This window comes from Fundulus heteroclitus, chromosome 11 (genome assembly GCF_011125445.2).
Source record: "Fundulus heteroclitus isolate FHET01 chromosome 11, MU-UCD_Fhet_4.1, whole genome shotgun sequence".
In the NCBI taxonomy this organism is placed as follows: Eukaryota; Metazoa; Chordata; class Actinopteri; order Cyprinodontiformes; family Fundulidae; genus Fundulus; species Fundulus heteroclitus.
In genome coordinates this window covers 736,311-750,291 of record NC_046371.1, presented here as the reverse complement: position 1 = coordinate 750,291, position 13,981 = coordinate 736,311, and the positions used below count along the sequence as shown (strand labels likewise).

The window sequence follows — 13,981 nt, the reverse complement described above, 5'->3', positions numbered from 1 at the left end:
GTGACCAGCTCAGGATTTCCCACAGCTGGAGTCCTCCTCGGTGCGATGGAGGCGGTAATCTGCCGGGGACTCCTTCCTGGAAGAAAGAGGATTGCTGCCTGCTGCTGGCTGCTGGCTGCGCTTCAATCTGCTGCTAATCTGTGTGATCCTCAGATTGAGGCACGTCGCTGCAGCCAGAAATAAAACAGTGGAAAGTCCAGCTTGGCTGCCAGAAATGTCCAGAGCCACCTGCAACACCTCAGCCATGCACCTCTGCTGCTGACATGTGAAAAGGTCACAGTCTGCTACCACAACACACCTGGAAGCTGGACCGCATCCCCCAGGAGGCTTTGCTGCATGAAACAACCAATCAGAGGGGGGGAGCTGTTCTAGGTGGGAAAAAAGAGCCCCAAAGGACACGTTCCTCCTGAAAAGACACGTTCCTCCTGAAAAGACACGTTCTTCCTGAAAAGACACGTTCCTCCTGAAAAGACACGTTCTTCCTAAAAAGACACGTTCCTCCTGAAAAGACACGTTCCTCCTGAAAAGACACGTTCTTCCTATAAAGACACGTTCCTCCTGAAAGGACACGTTCCTCCTGAAAAGACACGTTCCTCCTGAGAAGACACGTTTCTCCTGAAAAGACACGTTCCTCCTGAAAAGACACGTTCCTCCTGAAAAGACACGTTCTTCCTGAAAGGACACGTTCCTCCTGAAAGGACACGTTCCTCCTGAAAAGACACGTTCCTCCTGAAAAGACACGTTTCTCCTGAAAAGACACGTTCTTCCTGAAAAGACACGTTCCTCCTGAAAGGACACGTTCCTCCTGAAAGGACACGTTCCTCCTGAAAAGACACGTTCCTCCTGAAAAGACACGTTCCTCCTGAAAGGACACGTTCCTCCTGAAAAGACACGTTCCTCCTGAAAGGACACGTTCCTCCTGAAAAGACACGTTCTTCCTGAAAGGACACGTTCCTCCTGAAAGGACACGTTCCTCCTGAAAGGACACGTTCCTCCTGAAAGGACACGTTCCTCCTGAAAAGACACGTTCCTCCTGAAAGGACACGTTCTTCCTGAAAGGACACGTTCCTCCTGAAAGGACACGTTCCTCCTGAAAAGACACGTTCCTCCTGAAAGGACACGTTCCTCCTGAAAAAACACGTTCCTCCTATAAAGACACGTTCCTCCTGAAAAGACATGTTCCTCCTGAAAAGACGTTCCTGATGAAAAGACACGTTCCTCCAGGTTTCCTCCAGGTTTCCTCCATCATGGTTCTGTCCACCATGGATCAGAGGACGCTGTCCCACAGCTCTGGTCCTCCATCCAGAAGCAGCTCCGAAGGTTTCTGAAGAAGCGCTACCCCACAGCATGATGCTGCCACCACCAGACGCCCATTGCTGCCTCTGGATCAGGTCTTTCAGGTCCAGTTCCTCCATTCTACGTTTTTCCACCATGTTTGGGGGATTTCCACCAGCAGCAGCTCGTTGTCACACGTAGACCAGAACCAGAACTTGATGGAAGCTCCTGCAGGTTCTCCAGCGCTGCCGTCAGCCTCTGTCACCCGTTTCTCCTCTCTCTCTAAATGCTGTTTGCTGCATTCTTCTCCTGACTGATACCTTGATGTCTCCTAACGTTTGGAAGTAAAGTTGTGCTCCTGATGTTTAACCAGGAGCTTTTCTGTGTCACATCTGGCAGATGAAGGTGGGACTCCTTCCTTCCCCTCCAGCAGCTTTCAGCTCTGTGAGTTTAAAGGGTTTAAGCGATCTGAGCGTCTTCCTGGTCCTCATGGATGATGATCACATCTCCACTGACCAGCAGATAAAAACCTGATGGGAGGAAACCAGCCGGACCTCCTGCTGTTCACCAGTACCGCTCAATCAGCTGTCTTCAGCCTTTTTAAATATCCTGATGGTGTTTTAATGCATAAATGATGATGTTTGGTGCATTTTAACCTATTCAGCAGCAAATTCCTTTAATCTGTCCAGTTTTATTAACTAATAACTAATTAAACACCGTCTCGTACTCTACCTTCTCTTATTTCTGTCCTTTGTGTGTAAATCTGTTTAAATTCACGTTTCTCTTTGCCGCCGTAGGACAGTAAAGCTCATCTGAGTTCTGGTTCTGATCATCTCCCAGAACCCGGCCGGGTTTCTGTAGAGCAGTTTAAAGGGTCCAGATGGTCCCAGGAACCTGAATCAGGACGGGACCCCGGCCCCTCTGGGCTCGGTTCTGGGGGACAGAACCGGGTCAGGCGGTTATATAAGCAGCCTGCATTCTGGGCCAGAACTCAGCGGGTCCTGGCCCGGCCTCAGCAGCGCCGCGGCTCATCCCATTAGGGAGTTATTCTGGGAGCTTGGCTGAGTCCTCCTGCAGGTCTTAAGAGGGTTACAGAGTCTTGACTTTTACTCTGCGCCTGCAGTCCCTGCAGCCTCGCCTCAGCGCCACGTTCTGCTGCTCCTCCCGGACCTTCGTCCCACCAGGAGTCCAGAGCTCGGCGCCGGGCAGACGGAGAGGAGGCCGGCGCTCTCCTCCGGCAGCCATGGGGAACCACGGCTCCAACCTGGACGACATCCTGGCCGAGGACATGCACCACTGGTACAACAAGTTCATGAAGGAGTCTCCGTCGGGCCTGATCACGCTGTTCGAGCTGAAGGCCATCCTCAACCTGAGGGGCATCACCGAGAACGCCAACAGCTACGTGGAGCAGGTCTTCTTCACCTTCGACATGGACGGGGTGGGTTCCACACACACACCTCCAGAACCGACCCGGTCCCCAGGGACCAGAACCTTGGTGTTTCAGAACCCCTGATCCAGGTGGCTGTGTTACCTGCAGGGAAACACCTGAAAGGTTCAGCACCGTCCAGACAGAGCTGCACCGCAGGATGAACAGATACGATCCGTCTCCACAGAACTTCTCTGATCACATGAAATGTGTTTAATCCTTAAATTTATGTTTCTCTTTTTCTTCTGCTTTGACTCAAATGTTCGTCATGAACGAGACGCTGGATCAATTAATTTTACATTTTAGACATTTCAGTGTTTAGAGAGTCAATTAGGAGGGGATGGATGGATGATGGATGGATGGATGGATGATGGATGGATGGATGGATGGATGGATGGCTGGATGGATGAATGGATGGATGGATGATGGATGAATAAATGGATGGATGGATGATGGATGGATGGATGGATGGGTGGATGGATGAATGGATGGATGGATGAATGGATGGATGGATGGATGGATATGTGGATGAATGGATGGATGGATGGGTGGATGATGGGTGAATAAATGGATGAATGATGGATGGATGAATGGATGGATGGATAATGGATGGATGATGGATGGATGGATGGATGGATGGATGATGGATGAATGGATGGATGGATGATGGATGAATAAATGGATGGATGGATGATGGATGAATGGATGGATGGATGATGGATGAATGGATGGATGGATGAATGGATGGATGGATGGATGGATATGTGGATGAATGGATGGATGGATGGGTGTATGATGGATGGATGGATGGATGGATGATGGATGAATAAATGGATGGATGGATGATGGATGAATGGATGGATGGATGAATGGATGATGGATATGTGGATGAATGGATGGATGGATGGATGGATGGATGGATGGATGGATGATGGATGATGGATGATGGTTCTCTTCCATCCATCCATTCTTGTCACATGCTGATGTGCCCTTGGGCAAGGCAGTGAACCTCACACTGCGCTCTGATTGGTCAGAATGGAAGCTGGACCGTGAATCTTTCCTCTTTCTGGTTCTTATGGTGCGAGATCCCTCAGATTCTGGGCCATGGTACCAGAACCAGAAGCAGAACCTCCAGTCGCTTCTTCTGTAACTTGTTTAGAGTTCTATGGATGGAACCAAAAGTCCTGCTGTGTGTCGGTTCTGAGAGGAACCAGACGGATCCGTCTGACCGATCAGAACCTCCATAGTACCTCAGTTATCACTGCGCGGCCGTTTCCAGAACCAAGCGGTATGTTAGCGTCCCCAGCAGCAGTCCGCTGCGGTCCAACAGGAACCAGAACCAAACGGCGTGCCGGTTCCCCCATCGGTCCGCTGCGGTCCAACAGGAACCAGAACCAAACGGTGTGTCGGTTCCCCCATCGGTCCGCTGCGGTCCAACAGGAACCAGAACCAAACGGCGTGTCGGTTCCCCCATCGGTCCGCTGCGGTCCGACAGGAACCAGAACCAAACGGCGTGTCGGTTCCCCCATCGGTCCTCTGCGGTGCCACTGGGTCATCAGCAGTCAGACTGACCGGACCTCCTGACCTGGAATGGTCCTGGTGCCGCTCAGAGAAACCCGGGTTCTCAGTCCAGGACCCGGGAACCTGACCCGCTCTACAGAACCAGTTGTGTGGTTCCTGGGTCCTGGACTGGGTGTCCTTAACCGGGCTCTGGTTCTGGATCGTCCCTCCATGACGTTCCTCCTGGTTCCTTGGCAGCTTCAGGATGTTCTTCGTCATTTCCTTCGTCTCCTTCGTTTCCTTTGTCTTCTTTGTTTCCATCGTCTCCTTCGTTTCCTTCGTCTCCTTCGTCTCCTTCGTTTCGTCTCCTTTGTCTCCTTCGTTTCCTTCGTCTCCATCGTCTCCTTCGTCTCCTTCGTTTCGTCTCCTTTGTCTCCTTCGTTTCCATCGTCTCCATCGTTTCCTTCGTCTCCTTCGTTTCGTCTCCTTTGTCTCCTTCGTTTCCATCGTCTCCATCGTTTCCTTCGTCTCCTTCGTTTCGTCATTTCCTTCGTCTCCTTCGTTTCCTTCGTCTCCTTCGTTTCCTTCGTCTCCTTCGTTTCCTTTGTCTTCTTTGTTTCCATCGTCTCCTTCGTTTCCTTCGTCTCCTTCGTTTCGTCTCCTTTGTCTCCTTCGTTTCCATCGTCTCCATCGTCTCCTTCGTCTCCTTCGTTTCGTCTCCTTTGTCTCCTTCGTTTCCATCGTCTCCATCGTTTCCTTCGTCTCCTTCGTTTCGTCATTTCCTTCGTCTCCTTCGTTTCCTTCGTCTCCTTCGTTTCCTTCGTCTCCTTCGTTTCCTTTGTCTTCTTTGTTTCCATCGTCTCCTTCGTTTCCTTCGTCTCCTTCGTTTCGTCTCCTTTGTCTCCTTCGTTTCCATCGTCTCCATCGTCTCCTTTGTTTCCTTCGTCTCCTTCGTCTCCTTCGTTTCGTCTCCTTTGTCTCCTTCGTCTCCATCGTTTCCTTCGTCTCCTTCGTTTCGTCATTTCCTTCGTCTCCTTCGTTTCCTTCGTCTCCTTCGTTTCCTTCGTCTCCTTCGTTTCCTTCGTCTCCTTTGTTTCCTTCGTCTCCTTCGTTTCGTCATTTCCATCGTCTCCTTCGTCTCCATCGTCTCCATCGTTTCCTTCGTCTCCTTCGTTTCGTCATTTCCTTCGTCTCCTTCGTTTCCTTTGTCTCCTTTGTTTCCTTCGTCTCCTTCGTTTCGTCATTTCCATCGTCTCCTTCGTTTCCTTCGTCTCCTTCGTTTCCTTCGTCTCCTTCGTTTCCTTCGTCTCCTTTGTTTCCTTCGTCTCCTTCGTTTCGTCATTTCCATCGTCTCCTTCGTCTCCATCGTCTCCATCGTTTCCTTCGTCTCCTTCGTTTCGTCATTTCCTTCGTCTCCTTCGTTTCCTTTGTCTCCTTTGTTTCCTTCGTCTCCTTCGTTTCGTCATTTCCATCGTCTCCTTCGTCTCCATCGTCTCCTTCGTCTCCTTCGTTTCGTCATTTCCATCGTCTCCTTCGTCTCCTTCGTTTCGTCATTTCCATCGTCTCCTTCGTCTCCATCGTCTCCTTCGTCTCCTTTGTTTCCTTCGTCTCCATTGTTTCCTTTGTTTTCTTCGTCTCCTTCGTCTCCTTTGTTTCCTTCGTCTCCATCGTCTCCTTTGTTTCCTTCGTCTCCTTTGTTTCCTTTGACTCCTTCGTCTCTATCGTCTCCTTCGTCTCCTTTGTTTCCTTCGTCTCCATTGTCTCCTTTGTCTCCTTTGTTTCCTTCGTCTCCTTTGTTTCCTTCGTCTCCTTCGTCTCCTTTGTTTCCTTCGTCTCCTTCGTCTCCTTTGTTTCCTTCGTCTCCATCGTCTCCTTTGTTTCCTTCGTCTCCATCGTCTCCTTTGTCTCCATTGTCTCCTTCGTTCTTTTGTTTCCTTCGTCTCCATCGTCTCCTTCGTTTCGTCGTTTCCTTTGTCTCCTTCGTTTCGTTGTTTCCTTCGTCTCCTTCGTTTCCTTCGTCTCCTTCGTTTCCTTCGTCTCCTTCGTTTCCTTCGTCTCCTTCGTCTCCATCGTCTCCTTTGTCTCCTTCGTTTCGTCATTTCCATCGTCTCCTTTGTCTCCATCGTCTTCTTCGTCTCCTTTGTTTCCTTCGTCTCCATCGTCTCCTTCGTTTCCTTCGTCTCCTTCGTTTCGTCATTTCCATCGTCTCCTATGTTTCCTTCGTCTCCTTCGCTCCGTCATTTCCATCGTCTCCTTCATCTCCATCGTCTCCTTCATCTCCATCGTTTCCTTCGTTTCCTTCGTCTCCTTTGTTTTCTACGTCTCCATCGTCTCCTTCACTTCGTCATTTCCTTCGTCTCCTTCATCTCCGTCGTCTCCTTCGTCTCCTTCGTTTCCTTTGTCTCCATCGTCTCCTTCGTTTCCTTTGTCTCCATCGTCTCCTTCGTTTCCTTTGTCTCCATCGTCTCCTTCGTTTCCTTTGTCTCCGTTTCCTTTGTCTCTGTCGTCGTTTCCTTCGTCTCCTTCGTTTTGTCGTTTCCTTCATTTTGTCGTTTCCTTCGTCTCCTTTGTTTCGTCGTCTCCTTTGTTTCGTCGTTTCCTTCATTTCCGGTTCTGGTTCTGGTTCTGGTCCAGGAGCCCGGTTCTGGTTCTGGTCCAGAGGCCTGGTTCTGGTCCAGGAGCCTGGTTCTGGTTCTGGTCCAGGTTCTGGTTCTGGTTCTGAACGGCCTGCTTTGTGTGTGCAGGACGGCTACATCGACTTTGTGGAGTACATTGCGGCCATCAGCCTGCTGCTGAAGGGAGAAATCAACCAGAAGCTGAAGTGGTACTTCAAGCTCTTTGACCAGGACGGCAACGGGAAGATCGACAAGGACGAGCTGGAGACCATCTTCACGGTGACCTGCTCCTCTCTCCTCCTCTTCCTCCTCCTCCTCCTCTTCCTCTTCCTCCTCAGACTGAAACTCAAACCCCACGGTCACTTTAGGGCTGAAATGAGCTCAGCTGCTGGACCAGGAAATCACCTGAGCTCCCAGGTGGATCCACTGGATCCTCAGAACTTAACGAGCCGTTTGCTGACGAGCGTTTCGTTTGGACCCGCTCCGTTTTGGACCTCCAGGCTCCCGTAGGGGAAAGATGCTCCCTGTGTGCTGCCCCCTGCTGGCAGGAGGCGGTACCTGCAGCCTGTAACCTGGAACTGTTTCAGGTGTCCAGAACCCTGAGGCGACCCGGCTGGGCCCGTTCTCAAACACCGAGCGCTCGGTTCCACGTTAAGCTGCCTCTTTGTTCTGGAGGTCCAAACCCGCAGAACTAAAAGCGTCTGAGCTCTTCAGCCGTGGAGGCTTTAAGTCCTGCACACAGATTATGGCTAATCTGGCTGTTAGAAGCGGTAAACAGAATTTATTTACTACAGATTAACTCTGGGCTTCAGTACCGCCGGTCCGGTTCTGGTTCTGGAGCAGGGCTCTGGGTCCGGTCCACAGTCCGACCCAACCGCTCCTGTTTCAGGCCTGTTTGGTTTAAAACGTTATTTCTAAACGCCAGAAGAATGAGAGGAAAATATGTCAGAGATCCGTTTTGTTCCTTTCTGAAAGGTCAGAAGTTTACATACACCGAGACCACCGCACCTCTACAGAATCCAGGAAAGCCCAGACGGCCCGGTTTGGTCTGCTAGAGTTCAGTGGAGGCAGGTGGACCTCAACCTTCTCTGAGGGCTTCCTGGTGGACAACGTCCCTCAGATTGGTCCATCACAAAGTCCTGACCCGGTTCTACCGGTTCTGTCAGGAGGAATGGGCCAAAAGTCCAGCAAACAGCTCTGAAAAGGTTCTGGAAGGAAAACCAAAGCCTCAGACCTAAATGAGATGGTGGTTCTGGAAAATTCTGAGGAGATGGAAACCGGGTCTCTGAGGTTATTCTGATATTCTGATTGGCTCTAATCGGACCTGAAACCAGAACATTTGATTTCTGATCTTCAATAAATTCAGTTTATTCTGGGTTTTTTTTATCAGAACCGTTTGAACTGGAAGTTCTCATGTTTGTGGCGTTCAGTACCTGAAAGCTGCAGGTTTCCTCCAGAACCGATCTGGACTTCATCGCTACTGAGAGAAGTCCAGAAAAACCCGGTTCTGCCTTAAATGAAGTCTGAAGGTTTCCAGGAGGAATCTGAGTGAGCAGCTCACGCAGAGACGGATTAACTCAGATTAGACCGGCGCTAATCTGCTGCCTGAACCTTCTGTACCGAGATCCACCAGAACATCCTGGAACCAGCAGAACTTTAAACAAACAAAATGTCAGATCTAATTTAATTATAAATTATTTTCTGAAGATTGTAGATAAAAACTTTCATTCTTTGGTTCTGATTCTCACTGGGGCCACTTATGAGGTTCTGACCCGGGATCACACTCAGAGATCTCCTGCTGTTGACTTCCTGCCAAAAAGACTGAAATCTTTAGATGTTTCTGCTGGTTCTGGTACCGACCCGTCGGTTTGGTTCCGGTCATTTTCAAAGTTCTTTTGGGGCATCTGGACTAATTTGTTCTTTTTAAGAACCTGTTTTCATCATCAGCACATTCTCCACCACTAGATGACGGGTCAGCATTACTTATGAGAGATCCTCGAGGCGGGTCAGAACCAGGACCCCACAGAACCTCTGGTACCCACTCAGACAACCAATGAGTATTTATTCTACTGGCCTGGATTATACTTACCAGCAGGAGGTTCCTGAGTCTACACTGGCTCCATACCGGGTCAGAACAGGAACGGATCAGAACCAATTCAATTAAGTTTAAGTGCAACAGCAATTTTTTAGAAGACACCCAAAGATTTTCAAAATAAAAGTCGAGACTTAATTGATCCTATGATTGTTGATCTGCCAGAGAAATAATCTGGTGCTCAGAAATGGTTCTGAAGGCCCAGAACCAACCAGATGGTCTGTTTAGTTCTGTGGTTCTGACAGCGCCGGTGGCGTTTGTCGCCCCCTGCAGGCCATCCAGGACATCACCCGGAACCGGGACATCGACCCAGAGGAGATCGTTACGCTCATCTACGAGAAGATCGACGTGAAGGGTGAAGGTAAGCACAGCGTTCTGCTCCATGGTTCTGACCCGGTTCTGAATCTGGACCGGGTCGGCGCGTCATGTTGACCTCTGACCCCCTCCCAGGTGAGCTGACGCTGGAGGAGTTCATCGAAGGAGCCAAGGAGCACCCGGACATCATGGACATGCTGAAGAACCTGATGGACCTGACGCCGGTTCTGGAGATCATCGTTAAAGGCAGAGAGCCCGCCATCGAGAACTGACGGCCGGAAACACCTGCGGCTGTTTTTATGAATCCACCAATCAAACGCCAGACATCTACCCATCCACACCACAGACCCACAGAACTTTACGCTGACCCGGCAGTTCTGACCCGACCCGCTTCCTCCAGGATTTTCCTCCAGAAGAGTTCAGGACCTTCAGAGCTGCTGCAGGAGATTTGATTTGTGCTTCAAGTTTTTACTTTTTTAACACGGAACGTCTCCCTGATGGGTCCCAACAGGTCCCAGGAGGTTCCAGAAGGTCCCACCGGTCCATGTTCCTTCGCCTGGTTCCACCCTTCAGAAAAACACGACTTTAAACCATTTCTTATCCTTCAACCTGTGTTCGGTGAATATTTTGTAAAAAAAAAAAAAAAAAAAAAAAAAAAAGGAGTAAAATATTTTCACATTCAAAGTTTAGAAACCAAATCCATAATTAAGGATTTTTCTAACAATAATAGTTTAATGAGTTAAAATGTGTTTACTGGTGAAGATTCTCAGTCATCAGGTCGTGGTCATTCCAAAAAAAAGTAAAAAACTGGACTTGTTTTCTGTAGTTTAAGACGTTTCTCTTCCTCTCCAGGAAGATTTCTCAGTTCAAAAAGTCTGGAGTAACGTGGAGTAACAAACTTTATATTACTATGAAACGTCTTCAACTACGGAAAACAAGTCCAGTTGCTTTGTTTTTTTACTTTGTTTTGGAAAGTTTATCAAGATAAACTCCAATAAAATCCATAAATCTGCTTCTAGTAGAAAAAAACGATAAATCTGATTTAATCACAGATTCGTTTGTTTCGCTGAGCCATGAAGTTCTGGACGTGCTGAACCGCGTCCGTTAACCAGTCTGAACATTTATTTAATTTAAAAGTTTATCAGCGCTCAGCAGCTCGAAGGGAAAAGCCAGAATTCAAAGATTCAGAACCACCGTTGGTTCTGCTGAGGAGTTCTGGAGGCCCAGGTTGCTTCAGGTTGTCTGCGTTATCGGGGTCTCTCATCCTCCTCTGGACAATATTCTACGGGGTTCTGGTTCGGCCCGTTTGATGGCCAATCATTCACAGTACCAGCTTCTGGTACCTTTGGGCCCGAGAAACAGGAAGCAGTCCTGATCCAACATCTACAGAACCAGTTATCCTCAGAAACCCGGGCCTCTGACTCAGAACCCGTCTATAAACCATCGCTGCTCACACCTGGAGGAACCAGGTAAAGCGGGCCAACAGGACGGGTTCTGCAGGGCTAAAGCCGGATGTTCTGGTTCTGGTGTCGTTAAGGAAGCACCGGGTCCATCATCAGGGAGGGAAACCAGATGATCTGACATGAACTCTGATTTCCAGGCGGGATTAAAGGCTCAGCACCAACAAGGAGAACGCAATCATTAGTTTTTACGTTAAAACTTAAAAACAAAACGCTGAAGAATTAGAAAAACCCAAACTGACCTTTAGATTGAAGAATTCTCTCTGATGTTTAATGATTCTGTTATTTTTTCTTGTTTCAGACCCAAACTCCCTCCATCTGTCGTTAATATAAAAGGTTCCTCCAAAACAAACATTTAGTAACCAGATTCTCCCTCAGAGTAATAAATAATATTCTGCTGGTGAGAGGCTGTTAGCCACGATCTGACCTGGAGACGCTGAGTTCTTCTCTGCAGCCTAAAACAAACAAAGTGACGTAAAAAAGGAGTTTCAGCTGAGAAATCCTGTCCTGCTCATCTCTGTCCAATTAACACTGTTCTGACGCTCGTTAACAGACATGTTTAATCTTGTTAAGTGGAGGGGAATCCTCCAGCACACATTAAGCACACGCTCTGTCGGTCAGGATGAAGTGCAGCTGCACGGAGGAACTCGCTCACAATGTTCTGGTGAAAATGACCAAAATGTTGGATTCCTCACAGCAGCAGTTTGGAGCGCGCTCAGATGACGCCACGGCAGACCGAAGAAAGTTAAACGCTTAGATATTCATATTCATGTCAGCAAAACTCGTTTTTTATTGTGCGTGAAAATTCTCTGATGCTTTCTGTTTTTGTTGCCTTATTAATAAAGTTTTTAAACAAACTTTCATAAAAGGCTATGTGTTTTTACATTTTTAATAGTTTTAATCCGTCAGCTGCTTGGTTTAATGAAGTTTCACTGATTATTCTGAACCATCCAGGCAATAGACTGGAGTAACTCCCCATTATTTAAGTAAATGTCGATCATTATGCAGACGACGCTGTGATTTACACCCACTGACAGAAGCGGATGCTCTTTTCTCATTGATGGAATCTCAATCAGAGCTGCTGCAGGAGATTTGATTCATGCTTCAAGTTTTTACTTTCAATCACTGAGGGAATCTTACGGTACCGCGCTCTCCTGGGCCAGACCCGACCCGTCCAAACGGACCGCTCCGTGTCGAGGCGTCCCCTTCATCCCTCTGTTGAATGTCTTGGATCGGCTATGACCCGGTGCCAGTCTGCAGGATTTCTCCATCCAGAAACTGGGGGCTGACTTTATGCACTCTGAATCGTCTTGTTACTGAAAAGTGATAAATAATAAATCAACTTGCCCATTTAATATCACTGCGCTGAATCCCTGTCTGTATCCAGACCTTCAGAGGTTCTGAAAACGGTGTCATCCGTCTGACCCGGTACTGAAGCGGTCAGAACCACATCCACCAGGGCAGAGGAGCCTTCCTGCTGGCAGAAGCTGATCATAAAAGTTATTCTTCAGGTTAACAGTGGAATTAGCAGCTCATCGTATCAAAGCACATATTAACTCCAGCTAGACCTGAAATTAATCAACCGTTTCAGTTTATTAGCAGTTTATAAGATGACTGCAGTCCTGGGAGGTTTTATATGAATCAATGCTAACACCTGTTAGCAACCACACCTGTTAGCAACCACACCTGCACCTGCTTTCAGGTGGCTCCTCCTTCATCACCTCCTCCTCCTCCTCACTCCTATGGCTGCCATTATTCTGTCGCTCTGCATCAACTCCACCACTGACTGGCCTCCACAGCTACAGCTAATAACAGCAACGATAATAAACATTATAGAATGCAGTGTTAGAACACAAATACGATAAAAATAAATAAGTACTAAAAACAGGGAATTACTCAACTTATTTCTATTTTTCTCTGGCTTGTAAAAAAAAGTTAATGTAGAAACAAGAAAACATGATGTCACCTGTAGTTATTAAACTATTATCCATTGAACACAGAGTCATTTTAATTAAGCAGAGTAATAATTTATAGAAACATAGTGTAACCTGTAATGTTCTCTGTGCCCTGAACACAGATATAATAGTCTGGGACGGGCGGTACCTGTAGTTCTTTATTATTATTGGGCAGAAATAAAAATAAAAACTGTTCTAGCACCAGCAGCTTCAGCCTGGAACAGACCGGCTGGTTGGGAATCTTCCCGACAACCCTGCCACCTGGCCTCAGTCTGCCTGACTTTAGCCACTAATTCTGGTAGAGCAGCCCGCCTGACCCAGAGGAGAACAGGAAACCACTTTTAGGTTTTTATTTAGGTTCACCCGTGCCACAAAGCGCTACCGTCTGTGAATAAATGTGAATATTTTTAAATAAGAAGATGGTAGAGGAACAGAAAACCCAGAAATCCTGATTCCAGATTATTTACAGTAAAAGTCGCCATAAATAAAATGTAATGAAGACACAGATTTCTAAAGCAGGATTTCACCTGCAGTTTAAAGAGAGCCGTGTTGCAGCGTGGTTAACATTCACAGCTGGTTCTGAATAAAACATTTTAATGAGAACGTTTAATTTCTGACGTCTCAAACCAGACAGAAATGGAGGGAAACTTTTTGTTTATTAGAAAATCAGTGAGAGCAGCTCTTTGGTCCTGACAGTCTGTTTCTCTGAGAACCAGCTTCTCTTCTTCCTCCTGGACCGTCGCTGTGGCTCAGCCTTCATCACGCCTCGTCTTCACAGGCGACGCTCGCTCCGCCTCCAGGTTCCGCCTCCAGGTTCCGCCTCCAGGTTCCGCCTCCAGGTTCCGCCTCCAGGTTCCGCCTCCAGGTTCTGCCTCCGGCCCGCGGCGGCGGGCGGCGCCGGCCCGGACGGACCGCTGACCTCACGGCTGTTTGGCTCTGTGGTCGGAGCGCAGCATGCTGGCGTACAGACGCAGGAAGGAGTAGCAGACCCCGGCGGCGCAGTACACCGAGGTCACCAGCAGGGGGAGGAACGGCAGCCGCTGTCGCCACGGCGACAAGGGGAAGACGAACTCACAGCCGATCGCCACGGCGAGCAGCCCCAGCAGGTAGACCAGCTCCAGAGGACGGAGCAGAGGCCCCCGGGCCCTGAGGACAGAAACCGGGTCAGATCGGACCGGACGGAACCGGGCCGGACCGGGCCGGATCGGACCGGGCGGTGCCGGCTCCACGCTTACCTGTGCAGCGCCCCGAGGCCGGTGAAGGAGAAGATGGTGAACATCAGCATCAGACACACCTTAATGGGCAGCTCTGAAAACACATCAGCTTCAGGTCAGAACCGCTTT

The 13,981-nt window shown here is 48.7% G+C and overlaps 2 protein-coding genes across 2 annotated transcripts in view; one reads left to right on the top strand and one right to left on the bottom strand.

Moving 5' to 3' along the window:
• Window positions 1-2,051: 2,051 nt before the first annotated feature.
• On the top strand, window positions 2,052-9,882 carry guca1d (guanylate cyclase activator 1d). Its single transcript, XM_036142670.1, has 4 exons — window positions 2,052-2,713; window positions 6,946-7,095; window positions 9,182-9,269; window positions 9,359-9,882. The coding sequence occupies exons 1-4, from the start codon at window positions 2,519-2,521 to the stop codon at window positions 9,493-9,495; spliced, it is 570 nt and encodes a 189-aa protein (XP_035998563.1). The 5' UTR covers window positions 2,052-2,518; the 3' UTR covers window positions 9,496-9,882.
• Window positions 9,883-12,783: 2,901 nt separating this feature from the next.
• Window positions 12,784-13,981, bottom strand: part of alg8 (ALG8 alpha-1,3-glucosyltransferase) — an 8,433-nt gene continuing 7,235 nt past the window's right edge. Inside the window, exons 12-14 of the mRNA XM_036142669.1 lie at window positions 13,874-13,946; window positions 13,541-13,784; window positions 12,784-13,477 (exon numbers count right to left, since the gene is read on the bottom strand). Coding sequence (XP_035998562.1) covers window positions 13,559-13,784; window positions 13,874-13,946 — 299 coding nt within the window. The 3' untranslated portion in view covers window positions 12,784-13,477; window positions 13,541-13,558. The remainder of the gene's footprint in view (window positions 13,478-13,540; window positions 13,785-13,873; window positions 13,947-13,981) is intronic.

What these genes read in the sequence shown, in the direction of transcription:
- guca1d (XM_036142670.1), top strand. Translation starts at nt 2,519, where the DNA reads ATGGGGAACCACGGCTCCAACCTGGACGACATCCTGGCCGAGGACATG. An exon ending in AGCTGGAGACCATCTTCACG is followed by an intron (nt 7,096 to 9,181) that starts GTGACCTGCTCC and finishes CGCCCCCTGCAG; the next exon opens with GCCATCCAGGACATCACCCG. An exon ending in GATCGACGTGAAGGGTGAAG is followed by an intron (nt 9,270 to 9,358) that starts GTAAGCACAGCG and finishes ACCCCCTCCCAG; the next exon opens with GTGAGCTGACGCTGGAGGAG.